This window comes from Dermacentor silvarum, unplaced genomic scaffold, assembly GCF_013339745.2.
Source record: "Dermacentor silvarum isolate Dsil-2018 unplaced genomic scaffold, BIME_Dsil_1.4 Seq3, whole genome shotgun sequence".
Lineage (NCBI taxonomy): Eukaryota > Metazoa > Arthropoda > Arachnida > Ixodida > Ixodidae > Dermacentor > Dermacentor silvarum.
The window spans coordinates 92,813-120,001 of record NW_023606011.1 but is presented as its reverse complement, the minus strand read 5'-3'; the positions used below and the strand labels follow the sequence as shown (position 1 = coordinate 120,001).

At 43.1% G+C, this 27,189-nt stretch overlaps 1 protein-coding gene across 1 annotated transcript; it reads left to right on the top strand.

Moving 5' to 3' along the window:
- Nucleotides 1–110: 110 nt before the first annotated feature.
- On the top strand, nt 111–21,972 carry LOC119434874 (ralA-binding protein 1-A-like; the record flags this gene model as incomplete). Its single annotated transcript, XM_037701918.1, is given in 12 exon segments — nt 111–224; nt 757–960; nt 1,907–1,941; nt 1,943–2,026; nt 2,742–2,872; nt 4,098–4,299; nt 6,744–7,115; nt 9,626–9,704; nt 12,652–12,880; nt 16,218–16,281; nt 18,098–18,160; nt 18,814–21,972. Coding segments are annotated over 12 exon segments (1,688 nt in total), but the record flags the coding sequence as incomplete, so codon positions are not given.
- Nucleotides 21,973–27,189: the final 5,217 nt, after the last annotated feature.

Below are 27,189 nucleotides of genomic sequence, written 5' to 3'. Positions count from 1 at the left end.
ATTAAATTATTTTCTGTGACTGGGACCGAAGCTGCGCCTCGGATCCCCGTCACCCTTTTGACGGGTGCTAATAAATGTTATTTCTCTCTCTCTCTGTGTTTCTGTTTCAGAGGATCCTATTTTTGGCGTTCCCTTACTGACTGCGCTTGAAAAGAACCCGTCTGATGACGGCATTGAGTTGCCTGCTATTGTGCGGGAGTGCCTTGACTACATTGAAGAACATGGTCAGTGATTAAGAACCACACTTTCTAATTATAAGTAACCATTTAGAAGCCATATAAACTGGCAGTGTTTCTTTCTTTACACTTTCATGTACCTGAAATGTTGGCACACATAGATGCTGATTAGCAGTTGTGTCATATACCATTGACTGGGTCATCTATGGCAGAGGTTGAAGTCAGAGGTTGCAGTTGGGTCTTGCGCTTCTCCCATTTAATGGCACTTTAATGGCTTAGGAGTACATACATTCACAGTATGTATCTTTGACATAAAAATAGACTACATAGAGGTGCATCCATGTGGACCCACAGCACAAATGCTGGAGCCCCTGCACGTGCCCGTCTCGCCCCTTGATGCTGCGCATCATGCTCCTGTTGGAAATTTTGCGAAGCGCAGTTGGTGATCCATTAGTGCAATGCTTGCCTGAGCTAATGCTGATGGGCCTGCACAGGCATGCATCGCAGTAATGGATATTACCTTGCACGTTTGAAGCATCATTATGGCATTTCTGCTCTTATCTTTTCTCTTGCTCTGCAGGTATGACCTGTGAGGGCATCTACAGGATGTCTGGTGTGAAGTCGACTGTGCAACAGCTTCGGGCGGCCTACAACCGGCACGAGCAGGTCTGCCTGAGTGAGCATGGGCCTCAAGTGGTGGCCAGCCTGCTGAAGCAGTTCCTCCGTGAGCTGCCAGACCCAGTGCTAACCAGTGAGCTGGGCCCAAAGTTTGAGGAAGCTGCTGGTAAGCTGCAATACCTTTAATTTTTTGTTCTTGCAGGCATTAGTGGTATCCTTAGGTAACTGCAGACTTGTAATGAGGGCAAGCTGGTAGATGTTTGTTATTGAGTCTAAAATGCTAACAAAGCAACCAAGGGTGGTAATAGATGCTGCTGTGTCAGCTTAAAAGACAGGTTCATAATTATGACCAGTGTTTCAAAATAGAAAGGCAAAGATGGAGAAACTGATGGATCGTGAAACTCTCAACTAAAAGGGTTTATTATGAAAAGCACTCGTATACGTAACAGTATAGTATGTATTGAGAGAAGCAACAGCATCACTGTAGTCCATGACACACATTGTGTCTGCCCTGCATCCTTCCTACTTCATTCTTAATAAGTCTGTTTCCTCGTGTTAATGTGTATCCCTTAATGACACACATGCATAAAAGAGAGAAGAATGAACACATTCATATTCTCTGGAGAGCATCTCTTGCTTAAAAAAACTTTGTTAGTGGGGTTCATACATTGTCCCGCTGCATCTTTTGGCACATAAATCATAATTACGACACTTAGTCCTGAACAGACTGCTTTATCTGCAATTGTGCGTGAGATATGAAGAAAAAGAACAGCACAAGAACACCTGTGTGCAAAAGTAACAGACCCCTTCCCCCTTCCTTCCCAACTTTTGGGCACTTGTAGTTTATTTAACTACATGTGCACATCAAATGCCCATACTGTTATCTCCGTGTACTGCTTGTTTGTGTTACAGTAAACATAAAACTGATGTTGTACATCATTGCAGTGTGAATATCTCACAGATGTCAAGTGTCCTCTATTGAATTATAGTTGTCGTGTTATCTGTACAGATATGGTAGCTTTCTTATGGTTCCTGCGTTTGATAAATATTTGTGACATACCTGTGTACGCTATTCTTAGTGTGTAAGCTGGAAACTGCTTCAAACATTGCAGCCATCAAAGATGAGACGAGACGAGTGGAAACCATTCCAGAAGTTGATTGAGCAGCTGCCCACACCTAACCGGCTCCTGCTGTCATGGGTGTTTGTGCACATGACCAATCTTATCCGCATGGCAAGTCTTCTTTTTATTTTCCTTCTGCTGCAATGTTTATTCATGCAGTCGTCGTAGTGTCAAAGCTGGAATTGTCACATGTTGTACAAATGCATATTTTTATTTTTTTATCATCTGAACTAGCAGCCGCCAAACTAACCTTCTGCCCATATCATGGTTGTTTGAGAAATTGTTACATTCGCTAACATAAGAAACAAGAAGGCTATTAAAACATATTACGATGATTTTTCACTTTAATGCCTATGTGCCTTGGTAGTAGAAAGAAGTCGGCAAATAAAACTAAAGGCACTTTTATAAATTTGCAACTGAAAGGACTTTCCGTAGCAAGTTCAAGTCTCTTTGGTACATGGTGCTGCTGATTTATGTGCTCCTGCTCATCAAACACTGCTTCATGTGCATTTGGTGAACTTTCTATATAGCAAGGCACAGATAATACACACCTTGGTAAAGTCTATACGTTTTCCGCGGTGCAATATCCTTGCACCGTTCAGCATGCACTTGGCAAATGACGGCTGTTTCCTTAAAGGTTTCTGCACACTTTTGCATTTTTTCCCACCTCTTTGTTGTCGCATGTTTAGATATAAGACAGATAAAAGTCTACTGACAAGATTACACGAGCAAGTGCAAACACTACGTATAACTTGCTATCACAAGTAAGATGTGCAGTGGAAAGCACTTGTTTTAATACCGGTATTCCTGTATTATTACTTTACAGGAGAAGCACAACAAGATGAACCTGCAGAATGTCTCCGTTGTGCTGAGCCCGAGCATGCAGATCAGCCACAGGGTTCTCCATGCTTTGTTCTCACATGCACCGATTTTCTTCAAGGATGTGAAAATCATCAAGTAAGCTGAAGCACCATGCATCGAGGAAAGAACCTGCACCTGCTTATTACCATTGAATTGCCATTGAAATAGCATTCTCAATGTTGCTTGTTGTCTGCAAGGACAGTACTTTATCCATTTATTGTGAAGCCATCTTCACCCTTGCCGAATATGTGCTAAAAGTACAGCATAAAAGTAATGGTGGCTCCATGAACTGCATACAGGTTCTGGAAAGCTTGTGCCCTGCTCCATGGATAGCTGCAGAACATACCTAATGTAGTGCCTCGGTGGTTTTGACGCTCTTCTACGGAGCGTTAAGTTATAGTTTAGATTTGTGATCATGGTGGTCGCATTGAATGCTTGTGTACTTAGTTTAGGCATATGTTAAGGAACTGCAAATGTTCAAAATTAATCGGGAGCACTACACTGCCGCAGCGCTTATAGCCCAGGTGTTGCTTTTTGGACATCAAACTCCATCAGTCAGTCGGCGAACATATTTGCTGACCTGTGCACATTTGAATGCACATGTTTGTCATCAGGTACACTGGAGCTTTGTCACTGGCACTTCTTTCAATTTGCAGTAATAATCTATTGAGCTGCTCCAAGGCTCCAGAAACCTTGTGGCTGATTCTATACTTAGTTTTGGAACATGACTTCTGACTCCATGGAAGCTCAGCCGTGCACCTGTGTCATCTGTCAAGCATGCTGGAGCTGCCACTAGAGCGCGACTTTTGTTTCCTGGATGTCACATTTTAAATGCGCTCAAGGATGCTGCAATTGTTTGGCATTGCTGGTGCAAGTTTTTTATTTGATACTACCACATGTGAAACAGTGTAAAAGAAGCTTATTGTATATTGGTACCTGTATGCATTATTCAATTTAATGTAGCTCTCTTGGTTTGTTGGTGATCCATGCAAGCAGAATACGCATTCTGTTTTGGGCAAGAAAAAAAAAAAGAAAAGAACTGTTTGCTTGTCCTTTGTTGCAATTTGCAGCCACGCACGTAAAGTTTAACATTGTTCGATCTTGGACTGCCCCTCGTCCGTCATCATTGCAATGGGGAATGCACTGTCTATCTCTCTTCTGCTCCGTTTGCAAGCAAGGTGTCGAGAGCCTGACGAGATAAAACACTATTGTCTCACTGCTGCATGAGCGCAGCGATGGCATTGTTCCATGTATCTTATCTGGAGGCACGGTAGATAAGACTTGGGCAGATGGGTTTGTTTTCTTTCTTCGGCTGGCACAGATATGTGAAGAAGATCCGACCTGACTCGTCGCGTCAGTCTTTGGACCTGCCTGAGACACCAGCAGCCATAGAGGAGGAGCTGAGCCAGCAGGAGCAAGTGCTGAGCGAAATCCATGCCGAGCTCAACGCGGGCCTCCGGGATCCACAGAAGGAAGAGCAGCTTTGGGAGGTGCAGCGCGTCGTGACGCAGCTCAAGCGTAAGGTGAGTTGTGGCAGTGACTTGATTCTGACTGAGCTGGATTCACGCCATGGGACAGAAGGTTGGCATAGTTGGCAGACGAGCAAGACGTAACTCAGTGCTGCTGAATCATGTCGTACAAAAGGAAGCTGCTGATGGCCTGCTTGCGGCATGAATTGTTGCAACTCATCTATAACACGCTCGTCTGTGGACTGATTAGGCAATTCGTCCTGTCGTGTGAATCCAGCTTTAAGTCACTTATCTTGATGAAATATGTTAGTGGGGACGCCGAAGAAAATGAGAAGGAATTGCGGAGAATAAAAATGGGTTGTAGCATGTTTTGCAGCACTCCCAAGTCGTCAGTGGCCATGACATTTTACTGCTGGGCACAAAGGCAAGGGTTTGGTGTCCATCCTCGGCAGCCACTTTCAGATGGAGGCAGAATGCAAAAGCTTTTGTGTACTTTGATTTAGGTGCGTGTGGAATGCCAAGTGGCCAAAATTAATGTGGAGCCCTCCACTAGTGAGTTGTTCCAGGACATTTTATGATGTCTTTTTTTAATAGCAGCTTGTCAATAGCCTTGAAAAGAAAGGTATCTAATCTCTGAACCCTACCAGAGCTAATCCATGGGACCGGTACTTGAAGATTACAAAGAATCTTGAAGGGAAGCTAAAGGTAGAAAGACAGCAGTACAGATTAGTGATAAAGCATGGGTAATAATAATCTAGTTGACATTAAGTGGTAGAAGTGGAGTTAGGAAAGTCGTGCAATGTGCAGTACAGATAATTTACCCAATTGGGTACATTGCTTTTATTCCTTTCCAGGATTAGCTCAGCTACAATTACATAAAATATCCAACCCCTATTTAAAGTCTGTAGCATGCAGAACTGTGTGAAAGTGGTTTAGGTGTATTACCGCTGTAAGTTTTTGTGAAAATTCTCATCAATTCGGTCTAGGCCGTTGTGTTGTTGTCACAGACGACAAAAGGCAACCATCAAATACCTCTCGATTACTGTGAGTTGATGCAAAAATATAGGATGCAGCATCGCCAAGCCAATGCACCATGCAATGTTAGATCTTCATCTGTGTCTTTTAGCTGATAAAAACTGTTTTTATGACAAAAATAATAAGGAGACAGCTACTTTCTCCATTTACATGGAGATGCTGCCTCTGGCACCTAACAGGATATTTAAATGAAAAATAGTGTTTTCACATCCTAACCAAGATGCTTAAATGAAAAATTGTGTTTTCATGTTCATAACATACCAGTCGGTAATAAGAACTGGCTTGAAAAGTATGTATGCCCCTGAGCGGGCTTCGAGTCTGAGGAGGTCAGGGGCACAGCTTGCGTGCCAAGGGAGGAGAAATGAAATCAGAAGATTAGATGCATTGTTGAGATGAACAAGTTTCATGGGGCTTAGGATGGGTTTGGTTATGCAGGACAGAAGTAACTGGAGATCCTTTATCCCTGTAGTAAAATTAATTCATGCTGATGATAATGATGAAAGGAAAATACTACCAGCATGTATTTTATTTTTTTCAAGAACCTCAGTGGCACATGCAATTATGAGTTTGAAAGAGTAAATAATGCTTTAGCAAAGTGTAATCATAGATGTGATGATGCTCATTACTGAAGAATCTCTGTTGAAGCCAAGAAGGTACTGAATTATGAGATTACTGAACGGCAATGAACATTTTTTTTATAATCTTAATAAACTGGGCACCAGGCATAACTTACAAGTTATGTCTCTTGCATTTTTTTTTTTTCAAGCACTGAAAAAGCAGTTTGTTAAAATATTAGGTGCACTTTTCTATATTGTTGGAGTGCTTGATATCTGCTACTTGCACAAGGTGGAGGACTGCACTGAGGAGTTCAGTTCTGCAAGTGACTATAAGTCGTTTCCTGAATTTCTTTTCACACCGTACTTCATCTAACTTAATTCATGAGTACAGTAGAATAAGATGTACAGGTTTTTCCCAAATAAACTTATTTCTGCTACTTTTATATCAATGTCAGAATTTTACTAAATTAATGTGACCACCCAAGGACTTCGGTTAAGACTTACGATACAAGTGTGTGCAATTTTATTGTACGAGACCAGGGACGTAGCCAGGGGGAAGGGGGGGGGGTGCACCCCACCCATTTAAAGATTCCTGGCTACGCCACTGCATGGGACAATTTTGTTCTCCTTCTTTAGGTAGATAATTAGAAATGTAGCATATTGATTAAGCCAAATTCAACATCAATGCCTAAATTTATTTTAAAAGACATGTTTATTGTGTTTATTATATTATTATACAAGGCAGAAAGACTTACAAAAAGCCTAAACAGGCATGCACAAATATGTAAATTTCCTTTGGCTAGCTTTCTTGCCCAAAGCCTGGTCTACCCTGGCCCTTAAATTTTGACATACTGTGAAAGAACCCTGCACATTGACTGTTACCCACCCACTTAATACACTGCACAGTTGCGCGTCTTGCGACAAGTGAAGAAAGTTCCCGTGGAAGCCACGCGAACAGACTCCATTGAGAAAATCGACACGCGACTTCGACTACCAGCGGCCGCAGAACCAACTCCACCGCAGCCGCCACCCGAAGCCGTGGTGACACCGGTTGTCGCTCCTCCTCCTCCTGCCGAACCAGCCCCTGCCAAGGATCCTTCAAGTGAACAGCTAAAAGCCACAACGGCCAAGTCTGCCCCCAGTAGCCAAGTCCAAGCCGAAGTACCGGCTGCTTCCGAAATGGAGAGAGTTGTGCCAACGATTTCACATCAGCCCATCCCAAAGGTGGCACCAATGGTGATGACAGCTCCTTTGCAAGAAGCAGTCGTGGTTCATCAGGTGGGCGCTTTCCGCAACTTGATGCACCCACTGTGGTCTGGCCTGTCTGTGCTCTCCGGCCCCTTCGCTTGAAGACTGCGCTCTGCACAGCTGGGCTTGCATGTAGTTTGCTTTGTTGCAACCTCCACAAATGAAGACCGCTTGCCTGTAGACGTTTTCTCAGTTGCACACTTTTTTCATTACCTTTGTTGCAGCCAGTGCCAGCAGTGTTGGCGTCCTTGTCACAGCCATTCTTCGGGTGCATATTGTCGGCGGATCTTCTGTCACTTCGGGATTGTGCCTCTGCTGTGGCTTGGCCCTCCTGTTTTCTCTGACACTAGATCTGAAGATGGCGTTCCATACTGCAGTTGTTGCATGCGCTCAGTTTGTTGCATCTCTGTGAATGAACACTGCCTGGCTAAAAGGCTTGCTTGAGGGCTTTTTCTTGTTGGCTATGCACTCTTACTTTGCTTGCGTGCTGTCCATGTTTAGGAAAAGTGTGACGCTTACTGTGTAGCACTTACTGCAATTTGGTGGCTGTGCCTTTTCTTTTTACGCTTTATCTGTGATGTTGCATTCTTGATGTTTGAAAGCACTGAACTTTGCATTTTGTAAGCGGTAGCGTTGCTTTGCTCTTGTGAACTTTCTTTGCTTCACTTTGCATGTTTCAAGGTTGTGAAGCAGCGACACCAGTCTATCTAAACTGCCATCTTTAGTTACAGTAATCGGGCATCTTGGCACAGCAACCATTAGGTTAACTACCGTATTTACTCGCATAGTGAATGCACTTTTTTTAGCTATACGAAGTAAAGATAGTAGTTTTATCGGCCGTATAAACTTGTAAACATTCGCTAACTATGTCAAATAACAAGCATGGTGTCAGCATGCACAGGCAAACATGAACAATCACACACGATGACCGCGGACACTCGCTGTCAAACGCTGGCATGAGGAAGAGCGTCAGTAACAACGAGTGAAGTGACCTTCGTGCTGTGTATCGTCTCAATGCAAACTGAGCAGCGAGAACAGAGCACTCACAATGGTATAAGCCAGCATCGCACCTTGACTCGGCCGCCAATGCAGATCGCTTTCAAGATAAGGCCGCGCAATGTGCCGTTGCTGCGCCACCCCCCTCCCTTCCCTCCCCCGCTTTCCTCCCTTGAACGCGGAAGATTGATCCATGACCGTCGGCGCCGATGGCAAAAATGCACATGGAGTGTCCATATAATTGTTATCACAATAAAAGTAGGAGACACACGGTACGTTTCGGCGTCTGACACAATTGTACCCACCGAACGCCACATCAGATGCCGAATCGTACCATGTCTTTCCTAGTTCACGGCAGCAAGTTTAGGGTGCGATCATTATGCGAGGAAAAGAAAAAAACGCACTTCTTGATCGGATAAGTGAGAGAGGGGGAGGGGGGCTTTCATTACACGAGTGCGTTCATTATGCAAGTAAATACGGTATTTGTTTTTGTTTATTGAAGTGAAGCACTTAAGTCATGCTTTGCGACACTTTGTTTTCACGGGCCTTAACCTAGACGAAGGTCTCGACAAAGACAAGTTCTCTGTTCAACTATGGGACCACACTGAGGCTTCACTCTTTTGTTCTTTAAGTGGTATCCACATGAAGGAGCCCCTGACACGGAGGGAAGCATGACGTCATGAGCCATGATATATGCTGCTTTGCGCCGCTCCCCTGCTTATATGTGTGGGTGTGGTGCGGCAATTGAGAAATGTCAACGTCGGCAGATGAGTTTAGCAGCCTATACTCCTGACACTGAGCGTATGCACAGGCGCACGTATGCTGTGGTGAGTGAAATGAAAAACAAAGTTGTTTCATCGCTGAGCTTCGACATGCCAGCAGGTGCTCATGCCACTAAATAACAATCACTGCAAAGCGATCGACTGCCAAGCACCTGTGAAGGCAGAAGCAATTTAGATACCGCCCCTATACTGCTGGTGAGTGCGGTGGGATAGGTTGCTCGACTAGTCCGCGATATCCCTGTTGTCTCCTTCACCAAAGGAGGATGTTTTGTTCCAGCGCAGCAAAACGTATCCCATCCCCTGGCGATGCTCATTCCCCAATGTGAAGCAAGGGATTTCATCTCTGCGTGAATGCCGCTTTAGTTCCTGTGACATATGTTAAAGTGAGGTCTGACAGCCTTGAAGGCAGCCTCCTATGCCATGATGCACTTCCGCTTGCTTGGCCAAACAAAGCCGGAGCTATATAACGGTCAAAATAATTGTATGTAACGTTATGGTACCACACAAATTTAGCAGCATGGCTACTCATTTAAGAGGCCTGCCTGGGGGAAAACAGGAACCATTGACGTTAGGTCCCTTCAAATGCTTTTTCAGGAAGTCTCTAGTCCAATTTTTATTTCCTAACTCTTCGCATGCACATACAGCCTATCATAAGTAAGGCAGCTTGCCGAGAACAGGTGACAAGTCTTTACTTAGTTGCAATAGGTTGTGCTTGCTAGTATGCTTTGATGTTGCACTAATGGCAGTGTGTGTTATGTCTAGGAGGATGTCGTCGGCAGTGGAGAGATGCATGCTACTGGTGATCTCAAGGAAGAGGGATTTGAGAAGCCCGCGACTGAAGGTAATCTTTGCTGCTTGCGTGCTGTTCTGGGATGTGAGAACCATCGTACGGCCTCCAGTATAATTACAATGCCTGCACAGTTGCCATAAAACCAGGTGTCACTTAGAGTGCACCACTTCCCCAGACATCAGCCACAAATTGTAGGATGCAATCACGGCAATGGGAACCTTCTTTTAGTGCTGTTATGACTGCTGGTACAATTTATGCCTGTACGAATATCAATCTTTTGGTTCGAAGCGAATTCAAAGTGAATAGTATTAGGATCAAATAATTTAGAAGCAAACAGTCTGAATAGTTATGCAATTTGCTTAAGCTCTTTACACAACAGCCAGAAGTTGACAAATGCATGTAAATATTTATATCAAAAAGGACCTTTACTTGCGAAGGGGGAAACAGTTCCATCTTGACAAGAAGATGGATATTTTCAAAGTGCTGATATTCAAATAATTTCATGCAAGAACGCTAGTGGTTCAGTATTTTTTACGGTGCCAGCAGTACAGAATATTCGTTTGCAGGCTTTCGTCAAAGTTGTCATTGAGACCGTGAAGGAGTTTCACATTTGCCCCTCGCACAGCTCAATGTGTGTTGCATGTCATCGTGATGCTGCAAAGTGCAGATGTCGTGTGCGACCTTGAGACTGCATGATGCCAGCAGTTTAGGCGGTGTTGCGCAAATTCAGCTAGATGCACTCTGCCTACATGCACGCTTAACCTGTTCCGTCCAGCAAGCGGACAGACGAATTTGGTAGGTACACTCACTGTAGTTGTCAGCTCTTCTCCCACAGACCTGAATGTTACTTTACTTCTGCAGCCCTCGGTCTAACCCTTGCATGTGATTGCAGGCCTTATCACTCGCACGAACATATCATATAGTGGCAAACTTATGGCGAAAATTTGCCACAACAGGCAGTGGCAAAGCTTTATCAGGCAACACTGCCTTGGCTGTTCGGCCTAATTAGCACTGTTTCATTGGGTGTAGACCAACGCACCTTGGGGCTGTGTCAGCACTGATCTGTTCGCAGTGGCTGTATGGTTTTTGGAAAGTTGAGAAACCAGCTTGTCAATGAGAGTACAGCAAACAACCTGAATGACACTTACTTTCTTCACAGCCATCATTTTTCCGGCATTGTTTGCGTGGATCATGTCCGAAAAACAGACTGAAACAATGTATGGCATTCGAAACTTCGATCACCACTGTAACTTGCTTCAGTAAAGTAGGTGGCAGTGCCATGGCAACATTTGAATGATGTAGTGGGTCATAAATATCAGTTGGCAACTGCTAATGAATCCTTCATCTGTGACTTGCCTTGGCTATGAGCCAACCGAAACCATGCAAACCAAAATTGTTGTTTGTACGTGTTTTCAACGTGCACCACCATAGAGTAAAAGCTTAGGAAAGACCCCTCAATGTCGCGCGTGAACAACAAAAAAAAAAAGAACGAAAAAAAATGCGGCGGAGATTTCACCCTCTCTCAAATGGCAAGGTCGCCGATTCTGCAATGCGTCGGAACATGCGTGTACGTGCTGACGTCTCAGCCACGCTACCGTAGCCACGTGTAGAAAATGGCAGTGAACCCTTCTTTCTCCATTATGCTTCCTCTACTTTCTAGTCACGTGTTGACCTCGAACGCTGCGGCTACGGCGCAGAGGGAAGCAGCGGCGCTGTCCCAGGCCGGCCAACGAAACTACCCACGCCGGCAAACGCCCGCTTCCCGATAACGGCAGAAAACGAAACTTCGGGGAGCTGGCGCCGGGCGGGCTAGAGCGCTGCACGGCGGCGGGCGCGCACGGTGACAGTCGAAAGTGAGGGAGCTACGAGGGAGGGCGAGGGGAGCCACCGAAGCGACGGAGTTGCCGAGGCGAAATCCGCTTCCCTGCTGCCCTCCTCCCTCACATTCCACGGTCTCCGCGTGCACCCTCGCCATGCCGTGCCGGTGCCGCCCACTCCCTGAAGTTTCATTATTTGCCGATATCATGAAGCGAGCGTTGGCCGGCATTGGCAGTTTCGTGGCCCTCGCTCGCTATGCTCACCGTGATATTTCACGACTCGCACTCAAGATTCTGGTTTCAGCCTCACTAGCTGTTCGTTCGCACCATGTGCCCTTCTCCTCCACTTCGTCTCTCTTTCTTCCTTCGAGCACTCCTTGGGGCGCCCGTTTGAGGGGAGCGTTCACCGTCTCCGCTGACTTCCGTACTCCCAGGCAGCTGCACAGTAACCGGTATTTCGTTTCCCGCAACTGCACTATAAGCGATACGTGTATGTACATGGAGTGCTATGGGAAAATTAACGGGAGTCTAAAAAGGCCGCACTATATCCGGTCCTGCACTATAAGCGGTTACGTTATAAGTGGTCTATACTGATAATATTCGCACATGCCTAGTAGAGTTGCATGTGAAAGTTCAGGAGTTGAAGCAAAACATGTTGAATGCTATCTGTGCTCTAGCAACTGGTCTGAGAAGGTGGCATTGCACTACAAATTGGGCAGGCATTGTAAAAATACTAAACGAGGTTATGGCCATTGTCAGGTGCGTACCATGGGCTAATCCACATTGAAAACAAAAGGTGTGATTTACTGAAGCGAGTGAAGTTTGCAACACATGAAGTAATGCTACGAGGATCCTTGTGTAATTGTAACGGTTGTGCATGCTTCTCTCAGTAGCAGCGCATCACAGCAAGCTCCTTCAAACTTAATTCCAACCCTTTAATTTCTTTGCTATACCCAATAGCATGTTATATGTGTCTTTGATTTCATTATAGTAGTCTAAACGATATTTATTGTCTCACATATTGCGTTTCAAGGTCGGCTACACCAGGCTTCAATGTAATGAAGCTCAATTGTGTAAATTAACTGTCACCATTGAAGGAAGCAGCACTGAGAGTAATAGTGAGTGAGAAAGAGTATAAGATGAAATGTACGCTGCAAAATTTGTTGTTTGGCCCCGTTAAGAGGCCACATTGGAAGCCTCGGCCGAGCTGCTGGCAGCTCTGCGCCCCAAGCTTCCCGAGGAAGAGACGGACCCCGAAATGCAGCAGCTTCGGCGCGAGGAGCTGGAGCTGCTGGTGCATCAGGAGGAGCTGCTCTCTCTGGGTGACGAGCTGCGCCGCAAGATTGCTGCAGAGCGCACCGAGGCTGAGCGCCTTCGCAGCGAGATCGACGAGTACGAGAAGCTGGCCAAGTGAGCATTTAATTCCAAACATGACGCGACTTGTGACTTAAGACGAAGGAGTGCAGTTGGGCCGCTCATTTCGTGATGTAGGTCACTACACGACCTGTGCCACAGAGTATGCCGGTTGTAGTAGTCTTAAGTGGGCTGAAGGACAACTGTGTTTAGAAGTGTGTTGTGTTTGTACCATGGCTAACCCACTTGCACCTTGAGATCGAAATGCAGGGAGGTGAGAATAGAGAGATTTTACAGTGGAAGTGGGGTCGAGCAGACCCATGCCTCAACTTCACTTAAGTTTCGCTGGAATAATTCATAGGAGCATTGTCCTCTGCATTCATCTTATGTTGCCTTGAACCCAAGCACAACAAGCAAGTGTCGGGGATCGCTACCATCCTGGTGCCGACAGGGCAACTGCGCATCCTCTCTGAACATGGCGAAATTTGTCTATTGCTGGCCTATTATAGTAATCGACTTGTTGCCTTGTAATGAAAATGCCATCAATGGCACGAGAGGATTTGAAGGCATAGAGTAATACATGTGCACTCTCTTTAAGATAACGGAGTGCGAGACATCCTAAACGAATTTGACCTCGAAGGATTTGTGGTCCTGCTACACGGCCACCAACAAGCTTTTAACAAAAGCCACCAGGGACACACTAGGCACTTTTCGGTTCATGGAAAAATATTTGATCTCTGATTGTGCATAACACCATTTTACGTACTATTGTTTCCAGAAAAAAAAATTTTTTTTTAATCTACTTTCAAACTTTCATGCGTGCAATTCACTATCCCTGATAGCAGCGCACAGTAAACGATAGCACAGAAGGAGAAAGACGGGACGAGCACTGTCTGACAACTGAAGCTCACCCGGTTCACCATCTATAAGAAGTAGAGTGCACGCGATAAACATAGCGATGCTAACAGCGACGCTGGCAACCTTCTGCTTACCCAACATGGCTGCTGACTTATGCGGTTGTTGCTGTAATCGTGTGCCCTGACCATAGCATTTTGTGCCAGCAGTTTTGCGAGCCTTCCTTGCTGCAAACCTTGCAGACTGGCCATTTTGTGCACAGTTGCAAAGGATGACAGGGCACAGCCATGACACAACCCCTTCCAGTGAATAAGATGGCACCAGTGTGTACAATCGAGGGGCGCTCTGAGTCGAGAGGATAGGCTATAGGCAGCAGCAAGCTTAAATGTGATCAAACAATACTTGAACTGTTATACGATTATGCAACGAAAATTGTTGTAATTAGAAACAGAAGTGCATTTAATGCAAACAAAACTGAATTCTTGAGTTTGTCTCAAGCACCGTGGGAATGAGAGTACTTCCTTCAGCCGTCACGGGAGATCGCCAAACTCTCCTTCACGAAAAGCTCCATTAACCCTTTACAGTTAACAAGTGAAGAAGCAAAAAAGGCAGAATTTTTTTTCGTACGAATGATTCTGTTAATCATATAAAACAAGACCAAGCAAAAAGTTTGTCAGAAAAGCAGTGTTTATTAGAAAAAAAAAAAAAAAAAAACTAATGAAAGTGGGCTTCACTGCATACAGCTAGGCTTCACTGTATGTTTTCACTTTTCTTCGTTAAATGTTTCAACACAACGCACTGTATTGTGAAATTGATCACTCCAAAAAGCTGAGCTCTCTGAATCGATGCTTTTTTTTTTTTCTTTCCAACTAGACTCGAAGCATTCACTCTTCCCACTTAGCATGCTATTTTGAAATAGGCGGCTGGCAACACAACAACAAAACAAAGTCAATGTTCACTACTTCAAAAGGCTCCTTGCCCTATCTGATATTTGCAACAAGCACAGAGCAACAGACGAGCTGAAATCGTCTTGCTGGCTGCGTGAAAAATAAACCAGCGCTGCATGAGTTGGGCTTGCTATTCGTCTTTCTTGCAAGTACAGTCAAACCTCGTTAATACGTAGTCGGCCAGGGAACGATGTTTAGGTACGCACTAAACGATGTATGGATTAACCGCTAATGTCAGTTTAGCACCTACTTACCGGCCGGAAAAGAACTATGTCACGATGCTCTCAAACACACACTCTCAGACAGGCTTTATTTGTGGGTAGGCAGCAAAAAATCGGTTATCTTCACTTGCCGCGACGACGGCATCTTCGAACAGAGCACTATGACAACACCACGACCGCAAGCACACTGGCGGAATGAAAAAAAAAAAAAAGAATCTCACAGTTTCACCCGATAGACGAAGCATCCATTGCGATTGCAAATTAGTAGACAACTATACAAACTAAGGATAGTAGTTTTATCGGTTGTATAATGTTGTAACATTCGCTTACTAAGTTAACAAGCACAGTGTAAAGCATGCACAGGTAAATATGAACACATCTCTCTCGATGATGGCGGAAACTCAATTTCACAGCACCAGAGTGCCGTCGTACCGTCAACGTGAACTAAACATCAAAAGCACATCGCAGATTGCTTTGAAGACGAGGCCCATGTGGACACGCACTTTCTCCACGTCGCAGATCGCTTTCAAGATAGGCGCCCGCGCAGCCGCCGCCGAATGCCCCCACTTTCTCACCTCCCTTGCCATGCCTCATGCACGACAGAAGCACGATTTCACCCTGCCTTTCTCCCTCACGCGCGCGAGATTGGATTGAGCTGCAATCGTCGGCTGACCCTTGCAAGCTTTCACTCGCACATACAGCGTATGGCGCGCGGCGATGACGTTACCGTGTTTGGACTTTATACAGAACCTCAAAGCGAAGACCACGGCAGAAATGCACCATATGGTGTTGAGCGGTTAAGCACGAGATTGCGGGATCAAATTCCGGCTTTGGCGGCCACATTTCAATGGGGGTGAAATCCAGAAAACACCCGTGTACTTAAATTTATGTGCATGTTAAAGAACCCCAGGACCTTCTAATTAATTCGGAGTCCTCTACTACAGCGTGCCTCATAATCGGATGGTGGTTTTGGCATGTAAAACTACACAATTTTTTAAAATTATTTGTGGGGAAAAAGAAAGAGACCTCAAATAAAACGTTTGCCTCCATCAGTCATCAGAGTATATATGTCAAATTTGGGCCTGTTGGTACAAGTATGTACCAACAGGCCCAGCAACAGACTCTTCTATGATTTGTTTCATTCAAAGTAAGTTGCCTACTCACAGCTTTTCTGTTCCCTGTGCTTTTGTGCAGGAAAATCTGAGTTTTTCAGTTACAGGTAAGCTTCCCTCAGTAGATCTATAAAGACACTAATTAAGGTTTCACTGGTGAGAAATGGGTGCCTTTCGTTGGACAGCTGTGTACTCATATTGTTACGAGTACATGTGCGTACCGGCCCTCAGCATTGATGCTCTTTACTTTGCCATGCAGGTACAAGCAGTACTCTGTTGAGTCAGCCGATGGCAGCAGCTCTGGAACAGAAGGAAGTGAGAGTGTATCCTTGTGTTTTTGTGGAAAGAAATATGTTAGTATTTCTGCGTTGGGGGGCAGTGCTTTCTGGTGAGCTTTGTGGCAGTCATTGACAGTGCTTTCATTGTGCCTCCCTGTAAAGTCTCTCATGATTGCCGAGTGGAAAGCGATGGTAGCTGAGCGTGTGCACAAAAGTTGGCAGTTCATAAGATGTGCATATTCAATTATCTTTGTGTGAATTTGTGTGCACTGCACGGAACTTCGAAATGTGTCTTTTAACAATGGAGCTGTTTAAGCCGGCCGTTAGTCTGTGATTCGGGAACAGAAAATGTGGGCCGATCCTGGCGGTAGTGCAGAAACGGTTCAAGTGCAATGGCACATACCCCTATGAACTAGCGAAGCTGAGCCTGGCTAAGTCTAGCTAAGGATGGTTGGGACTACTTATGCTTGGTCAATCATCGATAGCCACTCAATAGCTAATCAATAATCGATCAATAATCAATAAATTCCGGAAAAGGCTAGGGATGACTTGGTAGTTCTTAGCCTAGCTCAAAAGCCAGGGCTAGCTAGATGCCCATCAGCTCCGCTGTCTCTCTAGCATTGCACCTCCAGTGTAAGCTATGCAATTTTTTAATTTTTTTTGCTTGCTCAAGTGCGTAATCCAGAGACACTGGCTTCAGACAAGCATCTTGTGGCATTCACGTGGCTCATCTTTGCCGCCATTGTGCTCATTGCGTTTCCTGATGCTCAGTACATGCCAACTCTCCCAAATTTTTCGTAAAGTTAACAAAATTGGGCTCGTTCTAAAATTTGACAAATGTTTCATGAAGTTTTATGAAAATAAATTCTGTTCGTGAAAAAGTTTTAAAAGATTTGAAAGATGGGGGCGGCACAGTATTTCAAAATAGGTCATGCAAAAATGAAGTTGTGAAGGTTGAAGGTACCCTTGCGGTGTCCTCTTCTGCCAGCGTAAGACTGCAAGCATACCCTCCAGTATACTTTTCAATGTCTGCTGAATGCAAAGTTATTTAGTACTACAAACAATGCCCAAATGTTGTTTCGCTCATCAGTCTTCGACTATTCTCTTGAAAGTTGGCTTATGGTGAAAGGACACCAGAGGAGTACTTGCTTCAATCATTTCCTGAAGCATGCTGCAGGCAAAATCGGCAACAGCAAAGCCTCAGAAAAAGTCACTGTCATGGTCGCGCCATAAAAACAGCTTTTAGCGGCGATGTCAATGTGATCAATGACAACAATGTATGCCATGTGAAAAGGTAGGCAATTGTTAAAATATCTGTATGCGTCCCACAGAAAGCATGTACTCAGGGCAAACTTAAAAAAAAAAAAAATGCTTGCCGATTAACCTTACAGGTTTAGGTGCAGTCTGAACTCTAGGTGGTCAGTATTGATCTAGACTGCCCTACTATGACATCCCTAATAGCTCCTTGTGGAGAACAGGGTGGAGAATGTGTTCCCACTGTATGGCCACCTAATATCTTTTATAGAATTATAGAAGATAGCACAAATGAAGCAAACAAACAGAAAACAAGATTGGGCAAGTGCTGTGTTTTTGTTTGTCTGGTCCTTTTGTACTGTTCCATTATGAATGTCTACGAACTGGCCCCATTTGCTACATGGCTACAATATAGTATTCCTCCAGTTTGCTAGTTCAGCTTGTGCACGTAAAACCAAAAGAGTGACATTAACAATTGGGCAAGTTAATTTACCTCACACAATAAGTATCTTACAGACCCTCTAAAGAAGCATCGCTACAAATGCTTTTGGGCCTGGAGCCATTGAGCGAAAATGTTAATGTCATTCCTTTACTGAGTGGCTTCCAGGATGGTGAAGAAGAACTTAAACAAGAACTCAGTCAGCTTATGGAAGAAAACAAGCATCTCTCGGTAAGTGACCAGTTTCATTGTCTCTCGGCTTGATGTGAGGCTTCTTGGAAAAACTTTGCAGTGATTCTTGCAAAGAAACCACGACAAGTTATTAGGCTCAATATTTATTTGGGATTTATCATTCTGTATGTGCACAGTTACGTTATATCTTAAGGTTCAACGTTTTTCGTGTATGCCGAAAAAAAAAAAGGAAACAATGTAAACCAAATTTTTTCGCTGACGTTCAATTTTAACCAAGAAAAAGGTAAATAAAAGCAATTTACCACAGAGCTAAGATGATGATTGGTGAGCAGCTGCAAGCCTACATCCACTCCAATATGCAAGGAGCCTTGCAAGGTCAACGTCATGTGTCGTGATGATGTGTTTTGTGGTGCAAGGGCCAGATATGGCCAAAATATGCCATGCACGTTGTCAATGAGAAATGAATTGCTAATGGCAGACGTATCGTGGCTGCAAAGAGGCCAAATAATCAGTTGCTGAAAAGTGCGTGAAATAAATGTATCAAAAGCGTTCATGCAAAGCTGAAGTAAGAAAAGTGATTACGTATTTCAAAACCTGCCAATGTTTTCATGCTGGAGAATGATATGGAAAGAAGAGACCAGTGATTTCAGTAACCCTATATATCAGCCACTCTTTTTCACCCTTTAATGTAGGAACAAGCAATGGACCTGAGCCAGAAGATCCTGAAAGAACGGGAGGCTTGCGTTGAAATCAAAGTCAAGATGCGTTTGCTCCAAAACGAAGCCAAGATGCTGAAAGTCTGACCAGGCTGATCAATCTCTCTTCATAGGGTGAAACACTGAACACGGGATAGCCATGCTGATTCCTGTTGTCGGAAGCATTCGTACTACTGCCAAACTTCTCGCAAAAATTAATTCCACTAATTTCTCACACCTTGACTTCTCTCTCTCTCATTTTCATGCTTACGTTGCAGCCTGTTTCGCTGTCTTCTCTGTGTGCCGTGTCATTTATTCTTGGCTTGCATGCGTGGTCAGCACTCGTGCAAAAATGAATGAGAAAAAGGTTTTGTTGATCCATGTAAATTTTAATGCTACTGTATTAACAGAATACTATGACGAAGCTGCAAGACAGCAGCACTGGCAGTAATGTCTTGCTATGCTGTGCTCAATCATACTGCATGTATTTTGTGGCTGTGTGCTTTTGACTGCTGTCATAAATGCTTTGGCAGTGACAAAAACGTCCCATTGCTTTACCTATCCCCGCCAGGATAAGAATGAAAGACAAGAACTACATTCTGGTTTGAACTCAGGGCCACCAGACATCGCCACTAGCACTGCTTTTCGCACTTCTGGTATGTAGCTAAAATGGGAACGCTAAAATGTATGTGGTGCTGACTAAAGTTCTTCAGTGACTTTTCTAAACAGCTGGAGACAGTATTGCTGCAAAGAAAAAGAAAGCCAATTGGCATCTGTGATGTTGCAAGCTCAATGCGTATCAAGATATATTGGTAGGTTACTGTAGTTATTGTGTGCCTTGCATTCTCATTTGCACACCAAGTAGTTGACATTCTGGCTCTGCATGGCAAGCACGCTTGTGATCTCAAGCTAGTAAGTTTGGCCTAATGTCTTTACACATTTTGAACATGTGCTTTGTTCAATATTGCCTAATTAATGAACACTGTCATGATAGGAACAGAAACGGGACAAGTTCTCATTGTTTGGTGGCTCATTGCTCAGAAGCATGTATCAAACGAAGTGATAAATTGGGCTTCGCTAGTGAAAATGACCGCACTTTTTGTGCTGTATGTTTGGACAACATAATTTGTTGTGAGGATTTTTTGTGTGATGTAACACCTGCTTCTCAAGTGAAGAGGAGATGCCGATAATAACTGAGTGCTTTCTTTTCTCTTAAAAGCACAAGTTTTGCAATGCTTTTCTATTTCATTCGTATCAGATTGTTATCTTTACTGTATAGCAGTGTTCTAAAAAAATCAAGATCAAACTGAGAAGCAAAGCCAAGGAAACAATATAACTGCTTTACCAACAAGCAGCAGTAGCTGTACTACTGCCCAGAATATGTCCACTGTGTATCATATTTGCTTTAACCATTCACATATTTTGTTTTGGAGTGTTTGCTAGCAGCAAGCCTTTTGAGACTTTGGGCTCTATTGTGCACGGCTTTGTTCCCGTCCCATGAAAGCTATGTGACATGACGCAAGATAGCCTCTTTCCACATTCTACAAGGAGTTTCTTGCCATTAGATTGGACCTGAAACATGCGTGAGCACTAGTCTAGCACAGATGCCAGCAATGCCATGCTGCTGACTTGGTCATTAACAGCACCTGTTAGCAGCAAACACAACTAGTACTCACTTAGCTAGTTGCAATTGAAGCGTTGTAGATGCATAATTTGGACTTACTATCAGCAGGTGCTGCATGCTGTGCTGTAGGTATGAGGCAATACAGTTGAACACCTTTATAACGAAGTGCTTGGGGCCTCCGAAGTCATTAGTTATACAGGTCACTTGGTTGTAAAAGTAGCACACCACACAGCTAACAATAGAACCGGGCAGAATTGTTCCTGCTTTATACAGGTGGTTTCGTTGTAGAGGCATTCATTGTAGAGGTGCTTGACTGTATATAGCACATGTTTCCTCCACTTATAAAAAATAGGAAATTGGAGATAAACTAATTTGGACATCATAATTTGTGATAATCCAAATGATGATTAACTAATTGATGTTTGAAATATTTTAAAGCACTTGTTCAAATGGCAAAATTGGAGCCAGCAAGGCATGTCCACGTGGTAGGAATCATTAGAAATGCAAACTTTTTAGGTTTGTGTTAATTTTGAAAACCCGCCACAAAATGTACGTTCTGCACAGTTACCTATGTCCTGCAGTGCTTAAGGAATGCTTTCTGGGAAAATGATGAGTGGCATTCCACTGCAAATGTGGTGACGGAGGCCTTGGGACCATTGCTAAAGTTTGGATTTCTACTTGGAAGACATACCACCAGCAGTGGCTGCCTTGAATTCCATAGTTGGAATATGTGCAGTAAAGTTAGTTATTCAAAATGCCAACTAGCCAAGGTTACTTACAGAACCCATAGGTGATTTTCGTGCATGTTTTGATCTCCACTACTGTTGTGAATCTCGGCCAGCGAAAGTTGCCATTTCGTCACAAACACAATTTTTTTTTTTAAATAATGGGAAACTGTTTCCCCTGAAATGCACCATATGCTTTATAGTGCTGGCATCTGCTCAAGCGAGTTCTTGGGGTCAAGCCTGATTGCTGCAGTATGCCAGATCTCTCCCAAAATGGGGGAGCATTAGGAAATAAGTCTTGTTGCAGCTTAGTTGGCATGCAGAAATCCGAAAGGGTGCATGCCACATTATTTAGACTGCTATAGTGGCTAGTAAATGTTTATTAAGGCTTCCATGCTTGTCACTGCAGGCAGCTTGAAGTACAAGCAAATGCTGGTCTCAAATGTAAACTATGCTTCATAAATAAGTGCATGCCAATTCAAGTCGCGTGCACCAGCTTGTTCTATTTCACTCATTTCTGGCCATGTACAAGGCTCCAGTAATCCTGGAAGCCTGTTGTGATTGCATTTATTTATTTATTACTTTTAGAGGAGTTACAGTAGTGTGGCGAGACCATAGTGATTGGGCCATACTCATTTTCTTTTTTGCTTGTGGCTTCAACAAAGGCTTTCAACTTACCTTGTTTTGTGTTTTTAGGCCTCTGTGTACAAGTTGGTAGCAAGATTCATTCTTCTTCCAAGCATGGTTTGTTGAGTGTCGATATAGTTTATGATGGACAGCATGTTAATAAATATGTGTTTGTAAATATACTGTGTCAGTACCTTTTCTGTGTGAACAATAGTTCAGTTTCGATAAATTAAACTTGCATTTAACTCGAGAAAATCTTTCAATTTTGTTGGCCTGTTGCATTTTCAATACATTTTAAAGCTTATTAATACAAATAGGGCTGCCTGTTATCAGATCTTCAGCAAAGTATTGAACAAACGACTTGTCTACTGTGGCTGTCTACTGTAGAGACACCTGAGAAATGACCAAAACTAACCAGTATGAACGGCGCTCTTGCAGCAAGTTTGTCTTTGAATATTGTGCACTCAAGCTGAATGAGTGCAAGACTTTGCACAATACTGTAAAAGCCTAAGAACCTGTCTCTTGTGTCCTCTCCTATTATGTCCCCTTCAGATGCATCCAATTCTGGCCATTAGAAATTTTGTTTCACGACGTTAGCATGTTCAGAATCATTAAAGCAAACGGGAGCAGAACAAATTAAGAATTTTCAAGAACTCACATCTGAAAACATCAACTATTTCATGCCCAGCACACTCTGAAAGCACCCATCCAGTAACTTGAAAAATAAAACAGTCTAAAACAATTAGAGGTGAAACCCGCTACTTGACGACATACAGGCTCTGAAAGCGAACACCCAGACCTTTCAACTACTTTCACTAGAGCCGGTACATATTATTCAGATTTGCAGCAAAGGTCCAACCAGAAATGTTATAAAGTATATGCTATGTTTTGAATGTCATTATTTTCATTGGTGATTTTGCTTTTGATGCACTATCTTGACATGCACAATTTGTACATAAAGTGTCTCAAGGAAACAATTTTGTAGGTGTTTCAGAGTATTATAGCCACAAAAGAAGTGTAAATGTTCAATTTTAGGAGCAAAGGGGAAGGGAGGGGGGCAGTAGCTAAACACATTTAAAACATCACAAGAATTCAAATGTGCTCTACTGGCAATGCAAGTTGTGTTAGACATAAATTTTAACAGACATAGGCTATGCCTTTCGGTCCCAACGTGGGAGCGGCCCGCTTCGGGCTAGGAAACTAGCGCGAACCAATGGACCAAAATAAAGTTTTCCATCCATCCATTTGGTAGAAGATTCAGCTGGAGGAGAAACATAGGCTAGTTGATGCTTATTCCAGGATTTGAAACATTGCATTTGGAGCTACAGAGGACTTCCAGATAAGAGAGAATACGGGGTAGGATTTCTAATCCATAAGGACATAGCGGGCACTATTGATAAATTCTACAGCATTAATGAGAGGGTAGCAGACTCGCAATAAAGCTGAACAGGAGGTATACAATAAAGGTAGTACAAGCCTGCGCTTCAACCTCCAGTCACAATGATGAAAAAAAAAAGTTTTATGAAGATATTGAATTAGAGATGAGAAAGGTGCAGACTCGGTATACCGTAATGAAGGGTGACTTCAATGCAAAAGTGGGGGAAAAACGCAGGCTGGGGAACGAGGAATTGGCAACTACGGCATTGATTATAGGAACACTGAAGGAGAGATGTTGGTAGAATTTGCAAAAAGGAGTAGGCTGCGAATAATGAATACCTTCTTTGGGAACCGCAGTAATAGGAAGTGGACCTGGAAAAGCCCTAATGGAGAAACAAGAAAAATAGATTTCATACTCTCTGCCGACCCCAGCATAGTGCAGGATGAAGTGTTATGTAGAGTAAAGTGCAGCGCCCATATGTTAGTGAGGTCTAGGATTTGTCTCAATTTGAAGAGAGAAAGAGTAAAATTAGTCGAGAAGAAACAGGCCAACCTAGACAAAGTAAGGGTAAAAGCAGATGAAATCAGGCTGGTGCTCGCAAACAAATATGCAGCTTTAGAACAGGCAGATAAGAGGTAATGAGATAACAGAGGTAATTACAGAAGCATCAATTGAAGTGGGAGTAAGGCACCAAGGCAACCAGTAGGTAAGCTCTCCCAAGTAACAAAGGACCTAATAAAGAAACGACAAAGCATGAAAGGGTCCAACTCGAGAGATCAGATGGAATTCGCCGAACTGTCAAAACTGATCAACAAGAAGAAAGTAAGGGATATTTGAAATTATAACTCAGGGAAACATTGAGGAAGCAGTAAAAAATGGCCACAGCATGAAATCGGAAGAAAACTTAGCAGAGGATAAGGCAGATGTATGCACTGAAAGATAAGCAGGGTAATGTCATCAGCAGTTTCGATGATATAGTAAAAGCAGCAGAAGAATTCTATACTGACCTGTACAGTACCCAGCAGCTACGCTAGCTTCATTCGAAGTAGTGATGAACAGGACACTGAGGCTCCTTCTATAACTAATGATGATGTTAGAAGGGCCTTGCAAGGCATGACCCGGGGAAAAGTAGCGGGAGAAGATGGAATAATAGTAGATTTAATCAAAGATGGAGGAGATATGCTTGAAAAGCTTGCGGCCCTTTATACACAATGCCTTACAACTTCCAAGTGTACCAGAGAGCTGGAAGAATGCCAATATTATACTAATCCATAAGAAGGGAGATTAGTTTGCTTTTAGTATTGTATGAAATATTCACCAAGATAATTTACCATATAATCAGGGCAACACTTCAATCAACCAAGAGAACAGGCTGGCTTCAGGAAGGGATATTCTACAATGGATTGCATCCATGTCATCAATCAGGTAATCGAGAAATCTGTGGAGTACAGTCAACGTCTCTATATGGCTTTCGTAGATTATGAAAAGGCATTTGATTCAGTAGAGATATACCAGCAGTCATAAAGGCATTGTGTAATCAAGGAGTACAGGAGGCATATGTGAATATCTTGGGAAATATCTACAAAGATTCCACAGCTACCTTGGTTCTCCACAAGAAAAGTAGAAAGTTACCCATCAAGAAAGGGGTCAGGCACGGAGACAATCTCTCCAATTCCATCCATTCACTGCATGCTTAGAAGTATTCAAGCTATTCGACTAGGAAGGCTTAGGAGTGAGGATCAACAGCAGATATCTTAACCTTCAGTTTGCAGATGACATTGTCCTGTTCAGCAACACTGGGGACGAATTACAAGAAAGTATTGAAAACCTTAACAGAGAAAGTGTAAGAAGTGGGGTTGAAGATTAATATGCATAAGACAAAGATAATGTTCAAGAGCCTGGCAAGGGAACAAGGATTCAGGATCACTAGTCAGCCTCTAGAGTCAGTACAGGAGTATGTTTATCTATGTCAATTATTCACAGGGGGAGCCTGATCATGATAAGGAAACTTGCAGAAGAATAAAAATGGGTTGAAGTGCATATGGCAGGCATTACCAAATCCTGACTGGGCGCTTACCACAGTCGCTGAAAAGAAAAGTGTACAATCATTGCATCCAACCGGAGCTAACATATGGGGCAGTATCTTTAAGGTGTACACCAATTTAAATTGGACAGCACGACAAAAGCTTGTGTGTCTTCGCTGCTGCTGTCATTTAAAAATGATCTTGCCAAGTCACCAAAGCGCAAATTTTGAGTCCTTTTATTGAAAAAACGCTAGGAGAACCAGAGGCCAATCTCGACGATACCTCCAGTTGAGAAGATTTATTCTTCCAGACTCCCCAACCTGCTGAAAATTGTCTAATATGACAAACAGCTAAAATTGTCATTTCAGAGGGTGCATGATGTTGCTAGTAGAAGAATTCCACAAGAAATGTATAACAACACGCAGAAAAGTTATTGATCAAATGGATCGGCTACGATAGGCATTTGATCTGTTTGCAGTTTGTGTTATAGTGAGGAACTTTAATTTTTCTTGTAACATACACTTGTTCATTAAGACAAACGTATGTCATCCTTATAGCTCTATGGGAGTGTCCATTCTTCAGTTAAGTGTTCTGTAATGACATGGTGTATACGGGCGATCATTTTTAAGATTTATGGAATTTTTTAAGATCATCTGTTGCATAACGTAACTCTAGTCCTCGAGTCCTTGAGCTGGATTGTTCAGAGAGGTGGACATTACTTGCACGAAAAATTGAAACACATATTCAAATAAGTAAAAAAAAAGTACTAATTAACTTATTAAATAATTGCTTTATGATACAAATTGCAATTTACAAATTGTAGCTGGTGAATTTACCAGCCATATCCACTTGGAATGAATTTCCAAAATGACACCAGTTTGGAGATGTGCGCCATCAAACTCGCCGTCAAAATGCACTGTTGGTCCACTTACTTTTTTAACAACACACTCTCTTATGCATTGAAGCACAAAATCAACAGGAACACCCATGTATTTCATCCCACATTTTGCAAAATAATATCTCGAAACTGGTGTCATGTTGGAAATTAATTAATGCGTTGTGTAAACTTACCGGCTACAATACGTAAATCGCAATATGTGCCATAAAGTAATTAAAAAGTTCATTAGTAATTTTTTGTTAATTAGTTAAGAATGTGTTTCGATTTCTCATTAGTAATGTCCCCCTCCTCGAATAATTTTTTTTAAGTTCCGTAAAACTTTAAAATGATCGCCCTGTGTAATGAAATGCTCAAGTCTACAAAAATTTCAGCAACATAGTGCTTTTCTTCTAGTTTTTTGCAAAACGGTAGTTCTTTTTGGTTTTGCAGAGCAAGCTCTGTAGAACTATCTGTCGGCAACCATACTACGACTTAGTGATAATATATTTTTCACTTTTCACAGAAGCTAGAGAGAAGGCTAAAAAATAATCACTTTCGTGGCCTTTACAAAATAGAGGAAAAAATCGACACTGGCGAATAGTTTGAAGTGTTTTGCTTACCATCCTTTTAGTGTTATTACACGTGTCGCTTGCATTTTTCTAAGGGGGAAGTGCCAGTTGAAAGGTTAAATGGAAAGTGGAATGACCCACTATGTATTTTCAGTCAGCTTCTACCTTGAAAATTCGTGGGTAGTGTTTTTTAAATTTCAATGCATGTTTTTGCCTACTGATCCACATCCAGATTAAGCATATGCCCGTAGGAAAATATCAATGAAAAAGGCAAGATGGCGCTGTGCTGGTCTTAAGTTATGCTGCTAACACAAAGAGAGCTCGGGCCAAGGCACTGCCTGGCACAATTCAAGTGGGCAGTAATGGTTGAGCCAGCCAACACCACATTCTCATACATTTGGCTGGCTGGGTAGGAAAGCCAGCCCACTAAATATTTTTTTTTAATAGTTTCTCTCTGGCACCATTGATATAAAGCCCTAGTTACATCGAGGAATAGATACAATGTGATTTCAGATAATTCAAGCAGCAATTTATGGCAGGTGCAGTGCC